The sequence below is a fragment of the Bos indicus x Bos taurus genome, chromosome 10 (assembly GCF_003369695.1).
Source record: "Bos indicus x Bos taurus breed Angus x Brahman F1 hybrid chromosome 10, Bos_hybrid_MaternalHap_v2.0, whole genome shotgun sequence".
Taxonomy (NCBI): domain Eukaryota; kingdom Metazoa; phylum Chordata; class Mammalia; order Artiodactyla; family Bovidae; genus Bos; species Bos indicus x Bos taurus.
This window is the reverse complement of record NC_040085.1, coordinates 18,512,903-18,525,852: the sequence shown is the minus strand read 5'-3', so window position 1 is coordinate 18,525,852 and position 12,950 is coordinate 18,512,903. Positions and strand designations below refer to the sequence as shown.

The window sequence follows — 12,950 nt, the reverse complement described above, 5'->3', positions numbered from 1 at the left end:
GTGTATGAGATCAGCTGCTATGTACTTCCTTTAGAGCTGGGCATACAGGATATATAACAGTTTGGTATGGCTCATTTATTATCCCAGTTGAGTTAATTGGGTGAATATAAATTCAAAAGCTTGATAACCTAATGACAAAACTAAGATATCTAATCTGGCTTTCATGAACAGAGTTGGACTGTCAAAATTAGTAGAGAATAAAAGGGGATTTCTGTGACGGGAGTCAATCTCTGCAACCTCAGCCTAAACTCTTTAGAAAAGAATGGTTCAATTTTCCTGCTCTGGCCCGAAGATGGGCAACTGAAAATGTTGATAGTGAGGAGAAGCTTTATTGTAACAATAGGCAGAATAGAAGAGCTAAAGTGCTTTGCCGTCTTTCCATAAAGTGATTTATTTCTACCTTAGGTGGAAGAACTGAACACAGAAGTGAGGCTGCATGGTTAGTATGTCTTATATTATTTCCATAATACATTATAGACCATATTTTTAAATAAGAGTTACTCACTGATTTCTTTCACAGAAGCAATGATCCAACATAGCATTGTGTGTGTGTGTGTTGTCGGGGGGCGGGGGCGGAGTCTTCTTTGCAATATCAAATTTAACTTGTGTTTATTTTAAGATGTAATTGCTATCAGTCAAAGAACTGGTTAATACAAAAGGAAGTTTGGGGTGAGTAGGACTCTCATCTGGTTCATAGAGAAGTTGATGTAACCCACATCAACTTGCTACTCAACTAACTACATCAACTTGCTACTCAACTTGCTACGTCAACTCACCCCTGTTTCCTGTTGTGGGGCAGCAGCAGCACATACCCAGCAATTCTTCCCTCACCCTGCCAGGTTCACCTCACCTTGAAAAGCCTTGACACTGAAGAAGATATTTTCCATCAGTGGAAGAGCTGAAACATGCTTCTCTCCAGCCTTCTGAAGGTGGTCGTGGCTTCACTGTGTTTAGGTAAGGATGGTCCTGATGGGATTGTGCCTCCTCTGTGACCTAAGGACCAAAGGAACAGGCAGTCTTAAGGGTACCCTGGGAAGGAAGCCTAGCTGAGTGTAAAGTAGAATTTCTTTATTCTGCATCACTTATTCCTAAATCTCTATTGTTTTTGTTCAGTAGCTAAGCTGTGTCTGACTCTTTATAACCTCATGGACTGCAGAATGCCAGGCTCCCCTGTTCCTTGCTATCTCCTGGAGTTTGCTCAAATTTACATCCATTGAGTCAGTGATACTCTCTAATCATCTCATCTTCTGCTGCACCCTTCTTCTTTTGTCTTCTATCTTTCCTAGCATCAGGGTCTTTTCCAATGTGTCTGCTCTTTGCCTCAGGCGGCCAAAGTATTGGAGCTTCAGCTTCAGCATCAGTCCTTTCAATGAATATTCAGGGTTGATTTCCTTTAGGATTGACTAGTTTGAGCTCCTTGCAGTCCCACGGACTCTCAAGAGTCTTCTCTAACACCACAATTTGAAAGCATCAATTCTTCAGCACTCAGCCTACTTTCTGGTCTGACTCTGACATCCATATGACATCCATATGACTACTGGAAAACCCATAGCTTTGACTATACAGATCTTTGTTGGAAAAGTAATGTCTCTGCTTTTTTAAACACTGTCTAGCTTTTCCGTAGCTTTCCTTCCAAGGAGCAAGTGTTTTTTAATTTCATGGCTACAGTCTACTTCTATCTATTTTTTTCCTCTAGGATCCAGTATTGCCCAGAAAGTAACTCAAGACCAACCACCAATGTCAGTGCAGGAGAAAGAAACTGTGACCCTGAATTGCACATATGACACCAGTGGTACAACTTATAGTCCATTCTGGTACAAGCAACACAGCAGTGGGGTGATGGCCTTCCTCATTCCCCAGGACTCTTATAACAAGCCAAATGCCGCAGAAGGTCACTACTCATTGAATTTCCAGAAGGCAAGCAAATTCATCACACTTACCATCTCAGCTTCACAACTGGGGGACTCTGCAGTGTATTTCTGTGCACTGAGTGAGCCCACAGTGAGAGGCATGGAGGAGGGACCTGTACCAAAACCCAGAGTTCTAACTGATACAACCACCTGCTGTAGGGACCAGGGTAGGGAATTGCTTTCACAGACAGGAAGGGGTTAGTACTGTGGCAGCACAGGTGTAGGTTTAGAGGGGAAACACTTATTCTAAGAAAGTATTTCTCTAGGTTCATAGACCATGTCTAGAGCTATCACTCATCAAAAACTTTCTTATCCCTGAAAATTTGGATTTAAATTTCTTGTCGAAGACAAATATAACCACCAAAATCTTTATCATTTGGTGATTAAATTAAACTAGAAGAATGGACTAAGGAAATTCAGAAATGTCTGAATTAAAAATCAGTTAAAAATATGTGTTAATTATTGGTCTTTCAGATCAGTTCAGTTCAGTTCAGTTGCTAACCTGTGTCTGACTCTTTGCGACCCCATGGACTGCAACACACCAGGACTCCCTGCCTATCACCAACTCCTGGGGTCTACTCAAACTCATGTCCATTGAGTCAGTGATGCCATCCAACCATCTCATCCTCTGTTGTCCCCTTCTTCTCCCACCCTCAGTCTTTTCCAGAATCAAGGTTTTTTCCAATGAGTTAGTTCTTCGCATCAGGTGGCCAAAGTATTGGAGTTTCAGCCTCAGTATCAGTCCTTCCAATGAATATTCAGGACTGATTTCCTTTAGGATGGACTGGTTGGATCTCCTTGCAGTCCAAGGGACTCTCAAGAGTCTTCTCCAACACCACAGTTCAAAAACATCAATTCTTTGGCACTCAGCTTTCTTTATAGTCTAACTCTCACATCCATAATGACCACTGGAAAAACCATAGCCTTGACTAGATGGACCTATGTTGGCAGAGCAATGTCTCTCTCTTTTTTTTAAATTTATTTATTTTTAATTGAAGGATAATTGCTTTACAGTATTGTGTTGGTTTCTACCAAACATCAACATGAATCAGTCATAGATTTACCCATGTCCCCACCCACTTGAACATCCCTCCACCTCTCTCCACATCCCACATTTCTTTCTTTCTTTTTTTTTTAACTTTACAATATTGTATTGGTTTTGCCATACATCAACATGAATCCACCACGGGTGTACACGTGTTCCCAATCCTGAACCCCCCTCCCACCTCCCTCCCCATACCATCCCTCTGGGTCATCCCAGTGCACCATTCCCAAGCATCCTGTATCCTGCATCGAACCTGGACTGGTGATTCATTTCTTATATGATATTATACATGTTGATGCCATTCTCCCAAATCATCCCACCCTCGCCCTCTCCCACAGTGTCCAAAAGACTGTTCTATATATCTGTGTCTCTTTTGCTGTCTTGTATACAGGGTTATTGTTACCATCTTTCTAAATTCCATATATATGTGGTAGTACACTATATTGATGTTTTTCTCTCTGGCTTGTTGCTAAGTCGCTTCAGTCATGTCCGACTCTGTGCCACCCCATAAACAGCACCCCACCAGGCACCCCCATCCCTGGGATTCTCCAGGCAAGAACACTGGAGTGGGTTGCCATTTCCTTCTCCAATGCAAAAAAGTGAAGTCGCTTTTTTGCATTGGAGAAATGCAATGAAAAAAAGTGAAAGCGAAGTCACTCTGTCGTGCCCGACTCTTAGCAACCCCATGGACTGCAGCCTACCAGGCTCTTCCATCCATGGGATTTTCCAGGCAAGAGCACTGGAGTGGGTTGCCATTGCCTTCTCCGTCTCTCTGGCTTACTTCACTCTGTGTTATCGGCTCCAGGGTCATCCACCTCATTAGAACTGATTCAAATATATTCTTTTTAATGGTTGAGTAATACTCCATTGTGTTTGTGTACCACAGCTTTCTTATCCATTCATCTGCTGATGGGCATCTAGGTTGCTTCCATGCCCTGGCTATTATAAACAGTGCTGCGATGAACATTGGGGTACACGTGTCTCTTTCAATTCTGGTTTCCTCAGTGTGTATGCCCAGCAATGGATTGCTGGGTCATAAGGCAGTTCTATTTCCAGTTTTTAAGGAATCTCTACACTGTTCTAAATAGTGGCTGTACTAATTTGCATTCCCACCAACAGTGTAAGAGGGTTCCATTTCCTCCACATCCTCTCCAGCATTTATTGCTTGTAGACTTTTGGATCACAGCCATTCTGACTGGCATGAAAAGGTACCTCATTGTGGTTTTGATTTGCATTTCTCTGATAATTAGTGATGTTGAGCATCTCTTCACGTGTTTGTTAGCCATCTGTATGTCTTCTTTGGAGAAATGTCTATTTTTTCTTTGGCCCATTTTTTATTGGGTCATTTATTTTTCTGGGATTGAGCTACAGGAGTTGCTTGTATATTTTTGAGATTAGTTCTTTGCCAGTTGCTTCATTTACTATTATTTTCTCCAATTCTGAAGGCTGTCTTTTCACCTTGCTTATAGTTTCCTTTCTTGTGCGGAAGCTTTTGATTTTAATTAGGTCCCATTTGTTTATTTTTGCTTTTATTTCCAACATTCTGGGAGGTGGGTCATAGAGGATCCTGCTGTGATTTATGTCGGAGAGTGTTTTGCCTATGTTCTCCTCTAAGAGTTTTATATTTTCTCGTCTTACATTTAGATCTATAATTCATTTTGGGTTTATTTTTGTGTATGGTGTTAGAAAGTGTTCCAGTTTCATTCTTTTACAAGTGGCTGACCAGTTTTCCCAGCACCTCTTGTTAAAGAGATTGTCTTTAATCCATTGTATATTCTTGCCTCCTTTGTCAAAGATAAGGTGTCCATAGGTGCGTGGGTTTATCTCTGGGCTTTCTATTTTGTTCCATTGATCTATATTTCTGTCTTTGTGCCAGTACCATACTCTCTTGATGACTGTGGCTTTGTAGTAGAGCCTGAAGTTAGGCAGGTTGATTCCTCCAGTTCCATTCTTCTTTCTCAAGATAGCTTTGGCTATTCGAGGTTTTTTGCATTTCCATACAAATTGTGAAATTATTTGTTCTAGCTCTGTGAAAAATACCTTTGGTAGCTTGATAGGGATTGCATTGGATCTATAGATTGCTTTGGGTAGTATACTCATTTTCACTATATTGATTCTTCTGATCCATTAACATGGTGTATGTCTCCATCTATTAGTGTCCTCTTTGATTTCTTTCACCAGTGTTTTATAGTTTTCTATATATAGGTCTTTAGTTTCTTTAGGTAGATATATTCCTAAATATTTTATTCTTTTCATTGCCATGGTGAATGGAATTGTTTCCTTAATTTCTCTTTCTATTTTCTCATTATTAGTGTATAGGAATACAAGGGATTTCTGTGTGTTAATTTTATATCCTGCAACTTTACTATATTCACTGATTAGCTCTAGTAATTTTCTGGTGGAGTCTTTAGGGTTTTCTATGTAGAGGATCATGTCATATGCAAACAGTAAGAGTTTTACTTCTTCTTTTCCAATTTGGATTCCTTTTATTTCTTTTTCTGCTCTGATTGCTGTGGCCAAAACATCCAGAACTATGTTGAATAGTAGTGGTGAAAGAGGGCACCCTTGTCTTTTTCCTTATTTTAGGGAAAATGCTCTCAGTTTTTCACCATTGAGGATAATGTTTGCTGTGGGTTTGTCATATGTAGCTTTTATTATGTTGAGGTATGTTCCTTCTATTCCTGCTTTCTGGAGAGTTTTTTTTTTTTTGTTTTTTTTTTTATCGTAAATAGATGTTGAATTTTGTCAAAGGCTTTCTCTGCATCTATTGAGATACTCATGTGGCTTTTATTTTTCAATTTGTTAATGTGGCATATTACATTGATTGGTTTGCAGATATTGAAGAATCCTTGCATCCCTGGATAAAGCCCACTTGGTCATGGTGTATGATCTTTTTAATGTGCTGTTGGATTCTGATTGCTAGAATTTTGTTAAGGATTTTTGCATCTATGTTCATCAGTGATACTGGCCTGTAGTTTTCTTTTTTTGTAGCCTCTTTGTCAGGTTTTGGTATTAGGGTGATTGTGGCCTCATAGAATCAGTTTGGTAGTTACCTTCCTCTGCAATTTTCTGGAAGAGTTTGAAAGGATAGGTGTTAGCTCTTCTCTAATTTTTTGGTAGAATTCAGCTACGAAGCCATCTGGACCTGGGCTTTTGTTTGCTGGAAGATTTCTGATTACAGTTTCAATTTCCCTGCTTGTGATGTGTCTGTTAAGATTTTCTATTTCTTCCTGGTTCAATTTTGGAAAGTTGTACTTTTCTAAGAATTTGTCCATTTCTTCCACATTGTCCATTTTATTGGCATATAATTGCTGAAAGTAGTCTTTTATGATCCTTTGTATTTCTGTGTTGTCTGTTGTGATCTCTCCATTTTCATTTCTAATTTTATTGATTTGATTTTTCTCCCTTTGTTTCTTGATGAGTCTGGCTAATGGTTTGTCCATTTTATTTATCCTTTCAAAGAACCAGCTTTTGGCTTTGTTGATTTTTGCTATGGTCTCTTTTGTTTCTTTTGCATTTATTTCTGCTCTAATTTTTACGATTTATTTCCTTCTACTAATCCTGGGGTTCTTCATTTCTTCCTTTTCTAGTTGCTTTAGGTGTAGAGTTAGGTTATTTATTTGAGTTTTTTCTTGTTTCTTGAGGTATGCCTGTATTGCTATGAACTTTCCCCTTAGCACTGCTTTTACAGTGTTCCACAGGTTTTGGGTTGTTGTGTTTTCATTTTCATTCATTTCTATGTATAGTTTGATTTCTTTTATGATTTCTTCTGTGATTTGTTGGTTATTCAGCAGCGTGTTGTTCAGCCTCCATATGTTGGAATTTTTAATAGCTTTTCTCCTGTAATTGAGAACTAATCTTACTGCATTGTGGTCAGAAAAGATGCTTGGAATGATTTCATTTTTTTTTTTTTTTTAATTTACCAAAGCTAGATTTATGGCCCAGGATGTGATCTATCCTGGAAAAGGTTCAGTGTGCACTTGAGAAAATGGTGAAATTCATTGTTTTGGGATGAAATGTCCTATAGATATCAATTAGGTCTAACTAGTCTATTGTATCATTTAAAGTTTGTGTTTCTTTGTTAATTTTCTGTTTCATTGATCTATCCATAGGTGTGAGTTGGGTATTAAAGTCTCCCACTATTACTGTGTTATTGTTAATTTCCCTTTTCATACTTGTTAGCATTTGTATTATATATTGCAGTGCTCCTATGTTGGGTGCATATATATTTATAATTGTTATATCTTCTTCTTGGACTGATCCTTTGATCATTAGGTAGTGTCCTTCTTTATCTCTTTTCACAGCCTTTATGTTAAAGTCTATTTTATCTGATATGAGTATTTCTACTCCTGCTTTCTTTTGGTCTCTATTTGAGTGGAATATCTTTTTCTAGCCCTTCACTTTCAGTCTGTATGTGTCCCTTGTTTTGAGGTGGGTCTCTTGTAGACAACATATATAGTAGTCTCGTTTTTGTATCCATTCAGCCAGTCTTTGTCTTTTGGTTGGGGCATTCAACCCATTTATGTTAAAGGTAATTATTGACAAGTATGATCCCATTGCCATTTACTTTATTGTTTTGGGTTCAAGTTTATACACCCCTTTTGTGTTTCCTATCTAGAGAAGATCCTTTTTCATTTGTTGGAGAGCTGGTTTGGTGGTCCTGAATTCTCTCAGCTTTTGCTTATCTGTAAAGCTTTTGATTTCTCCTTCCTATTGGAATCAGATCCTTGCTGGGTACAGTAATCTGGGCTGTAGGTTATTTTCTTTCATCACTTTAAGTATGTCTTGCCATTCCCTCCTGGCCTGAAGAGTTTCTATTGAAAGATCAGCTGTTATCCTTATGGGAATCCCCTTGTGTGTTATTTGTTGTTTTTCCCTTGCTGCTTTTAATATTTGTTCTTTGTGTTTGATCTTTTTTAATTTGATTAATATGTGCCTTGGGGTGTTTCGCCTCGGGTTCATCTTGTTTGGGACTCTCTGGGTTTCTTGTACTTGGGTGATTATTTCCTTCCCCATTTTCAGGAATTTTTCAACTATTATCTCCTCAAGTATTTTCTCATGGTCTTTCTCTTTGTCTTCTTCTTCTGGGTCTCCTATGATTCGAATGTTGGAGCATTTAATATTGTCCTGGAGGTCTCTAAGATTGTCCTCATTTCTTTTAATTCATTTTTCTTTTTTCCTCTCTGATTCATTTATTTCTATCTTCTACTTCGCTAATCCTATTTTCTGCCTCTGTTATTCTAGGATTTGTTGCCTCCAGAGTGTTTTTGATCTCATATATTGCATTATTCATTATATATTGAATCTTTTTTATTTCTTCTAGGTCCTTCTTAAACCTTTCACACATCTTCTCAATCCTTGTCTCCAGGCTATTTATCTGTGATTGCATCTTGATTTCAAGATTTTGGACCATTTTCACTATCATTATCCAGAATTCTTTATCAGGTAGATTCCCTTTCTCTTCCTCCTTTGTTTGGTTTGGTGGGCATTTATCCTGTTCCTTTATCTGCTTGGTATTCCTCTGTCTCTTCGTCTTGTTTATATTGCTGTGTTTGGGATGGCCTTTCTATATTCTGGCAGTTTGTGGAATTCTGTTTATTGTGGAGTTTCCTTGCTGTGGGTGGGGTTGAATCAGTGCCTTGTCAAGGTTTCTTGTTTAGGGAAGCTTGTGTCGGTGTTCTGGTGGGTGGAGCTGGATTTCTTCTCTCTGGAGTGCAATGAAGTGCCCAGAAATGAGTTATGAGATGTCAGTGGTTATGGAGTAACTTTGGGCAGCCTGTTTATTGAAGCTCAGGGCTGTGTTCCTGTGTTGCTGGAGAATTTGCATGGTATGTCTTGCTCTGGAACTTGTTGGCCCTTGGGTGGTGCTTGGTTTCAGTGTAGGTATGGAGGTGTTTGATAAGCTCCTATCTATTAATGTTCCCTGGAGTCAGGAGTTCTCTGGTGTTCTCAGGTTTGGACTTAAGCCTCCTGCTTCTGGTTTTCAGCCTTATTTTTACAGTAGTCTCAAGACTTCTCCTTCTATACAGCACCATTGATAAAACATCTATGTTAAAAATGAAAAGTTTCTCCACAGTGAGGGACACCCAGAGAGGTTCACAGAGTTACATGGAGAAGAGAAGAGGGAGGAGGGAGTTAGAGGTGAACCAAATGAGATGAAGTGGAATCAAAAGAGGAGAGAGCAAGCTAGCCAATAATCACTTCCTTATGTGTGCTCCACAGTCTGGACTGCTCAGAGATGTTCGCGGAGTTAAACAGAGAAGAGAAGAGGGAGGAAGGAGACAGAGGTGTCCAGGAGGATAAAAGGGGGGAATGAAAAGGAGAGAGACAGATCCAGCCAGTAATCAGTTCCCTAAGTGTTCTCCACCGTCTGGAACACACAGAGATTCACAGAGTTGGGTAGAGAAGAGAAGGGGGAGGGAGGAGACAGAGACGACCTGGTGGAGAAAAAGGAGAGTCCAAAGAGAGAGACAGCAGTCCAGCCAGTAATCTCGCTCCCAAGTAAAAATGGGTACTGAAGATTGGGTTCTTAAAGGTAGAAAATTGATAACAAATACCAAAAAGCAAAGATTAAAAATCTAGAGTAGAGATTGGATTTTCAAAAATACAATATTAAAGAAAAGAAAAAGTAAAAAACAAACAAACAAACAAACAAAAAAAACCAAAGTCATGATGGTAAAAATAATAAAAATATATGTAGGACTTTCTCTGGTGTTGTTGTTGGCAGTGTGGGGTCAGTTCATTTTCAGACAGTTCCTTGTTCCAGCTTATATTTCTCAAGATCTATAGGCCCCTTCCTATGTAGTCGGTACTAACTACAGGGTTTTAATCTATTGCACCCGTCACTTCCAAGACTGTTCCCTCGGTTTTAGCATCTTCTGTTTGCTGGTTTCTTCAGTGTCTGATTTCCACCCTGACACAAGGGGGGCGGTGGTGGACACATTTTTTTTTTAGGTTCACTTGTTCAGTCGCACTGTGGGGAGGGAGGGATACTGCAAACAATAACACTGGCGTGTGTTCGCAGTATCTCAGCCACACTGGGCCTGCCCTCACTCATGGCACATGTGCCCTCCCTGTCCACACAGCTCAGGCTCTAGGTTGCTCCACCGGGAACCGTCTGAGACTGGCCCTGGTCTGCATGCACCTCCTAGGTCTAAGCCGCTCAGGTTCAGGCACTCGGGTAATCCTCAGAGACACAGACTCCGTTGGGCCTGCATTTTGTGCTCTTCCCAGGTCCAAGCAGCTTAGGTCATGAGGTGTTTGGCGAGTGTGATCACTGTGACTTATCGCCTCTCCCATCCCTGCCACTCAGTTTTCTGGGTGTACAACCGGCGCACCTTCTCAGGCGGATGATGACTGTCCTGAATCCCAAGAAGTCTTAGTTAGCAAAGAAGCCTGCTTGAAGTTTGGTAGATAATGTCTCTCTGGGGCTGCAATTGCCCCCTTCCAGCTCTGGCTGCCTGTCACCAGAGGGGGATGGTCTGCAGCCAGCTAATTCTGTTCAGTCCTTTGTCCTGTGCACTGTCCTGGTGGTGTCTTAGGTTAGAGCTTTTCGCGTCGTATCTATCCCACAGTCTGGTTTTCTAGCCCAAGTTAGTTCGCTCTGATTATCCTCAGGGCATTCAGGCCTGATCCTTACTCTAAGCAAAGCAGCCCTTGCCTCCCTGCCCAGCCCCCGCCTGCTAGTGGCAGATGCAGGCATCTGCACTGCTTCTCCACTGGTGGAGTTACCGTTGGGCTCATAATCTGTGGGTTTTATTTATTTATTTTTCCTCTCTGTTATGTTGCCCTCTGTGCTTCCAAGGCTCGCCACAGATTCAGCAGTGAGAGTGTCTCCTGGTGTTTGAAAACCTCTCTCTTTTTAAGACTCCCTTCCTGGGATGGAGCTCCATCCCTACCTCTTTGTCTCTTTTTTGTCTTTTATATTTTTTCCTACCTCTTTTCAAAGACAATGGGCTGCTTTTCTGGGTGCCTGATGTTCTCTGCCAGCATTCAGAAGTTGTTTTGTGGAATTTACTCAGCATTTAAATGTTCTTCTGATGAATTTGTCAGGGAGAAAGTGGTCTCCCCGTCCTATTCCTCCACCATCTTAGGACCGCCTCCTAGGTCCTCTTTTTCAATCAGTGTTAACATAGTCCAAAATACCCTTGTCTCCAATTTCCTCCTACCTCTAATCTTATTTTCTCAGCGCCTTAAAATCTGAATGGTAATTGATGATTGATAAGTGGTCTTGTATATAACTCCCTCATATTTGCATTTGGTAGCAGATGTGTAAAACAGAATTCTTAAAATACTCCCTTAAATTTTTAAAAATTAAGTTTTTATCATTTTGACATTCAGTTTTACTACTTTAACTATTTTAAGTGTTCAACCCAGTGATACTAAGTACATTTACATTGTTGTTCAGCAAGCACCGTCCATCTCTAGTACTCTTTGCATCTTGAAAATTGAAAATTTATACTTATTAAAGACTAACTCCTCAGGACTTCCCTGGTAGTCCAGTGATTAAGATTCCATGCTTACAATGCAGGGGACACAGATTTGATCCCTGGTTAGGGAACTGATATTCCCCATGCCTCGATGTGCAGCCAAAAATTTAATTAAAAAAAAAAAAAAAAGACTAACTCCTCATTCCTTTGTCCCTCCAACCCATGGCCACTACTGTTCTACTTTCTCTATGAGTTTGACTACTATAGTTAACTCATATAAGTTAAATTATAAAATATTGGTCATTTTGTGACATTTCGTTTACTATAATGTCCTCAAATTTCATCTATGTTGTAGATTTTTAAAAAATACCTTTCTAAGGTTGAATAATATTCCATTGTACGTATACACTACTTTTTGTCTACTCATTCATCTGTTGATGAACATTTGGATCCCTTCCATCTTTTGGTAGAAACATGGATATATGAATATCTCAGTATTTGGGTTATATATCCAAATTCTTTCAAGTGTTTTGAATATAATATAATCAGAAGTAGAATCGCTGGATCACATGGCAGTACAATTTTTAAATTTTTGAGAAACGTTTATCCTGGTTAGTCTGAAAAACTATGCTTTAGACTACTTTATCACATGCCAGTTTCAAGGGAAAGAGAAATAGAGTAATCAGTAGTCATGAATGAGGTTTCATAATTGTAGTGGTTTATAGAAACCTAGAAGAGTTTGTCACCCTGGGTATGGTGTATTGCTCCTCAGGTGCCAAGTAATTAGTAGTCTGAAAGGAATGGTCAAGGCACTACCTCATGGTCATCTACTGAATTGTAGCTTGAATTTTTAAAAAAACTTTATATTATACTGGAGTATAACTAATTAACAATGTTGTGATAGTTTCAAGTGGACAGCAAAGGAATTCAGCCATACAGATACATGTATCCATTCTCCCCCAAGCTCCCATCCTATCCAAGCTACCACCTAACGTTAGGCAGAGTTTCCTGTGCTATACATTAGGTCCTTGTTGGTTATCCATTTTAAATATAGCAGTGTGTACATGTCAATCCCAAACTCCCTAACTATCTCTCCCCCCATCCTTCCCCTTTGGCAACCATAAGTTCATTCTCTATGAGTCTGTGAGTCTGTTTCTGTTTTGTAAACAAGTTCATGAGTATTCTTTATATTTCTTTCCTCTTTTGGCAAAAGGGCCAAATCTATGATTATTTAATTAGTTCAATTTGCATAAGTAGAGAACCTATTAAAAGACTGTCTTAAACTATTTTAAAGATTCAAGAAGTAATTTTGCTGCCCTCTCTCTCTCAAAATTTCTCTGAAAAAAATCTATAGGGGAAAAAAGGGAACAGATTTTTGCTATTATATAGGTCTGTTCAAAACTATTAACTCTAAATTTAAGTTTCTAGATAGCTTTGTTTTACTATTTGTAAGATGATAGAGTGATATCTTCTTTCATATTTTGTTGTGACAATTTATCAGTAATGTATCCACAGAGATTAACAAGTCACAGATGATTAATGACAGCAACCTCTATAGCTACAGAA

General features: G+C 39.4%; 1 gene segment (V, D, J or C); it reads left to right on the top strand.

The window, feature by feature from the left end:
• The first annotated feature begins 905 nt into the window (after positions 1-905).
• On the top strand, positions 906-2,112 carry LOC113899501. The segment is given in 2 exon segments: positions 906-954; positions 1,697-2,112. Coding segments are annotated over 2 exon segments (465 nt in total).
• Positions 2,113-12,950: the final 10,838 nt, after the last annotated feature.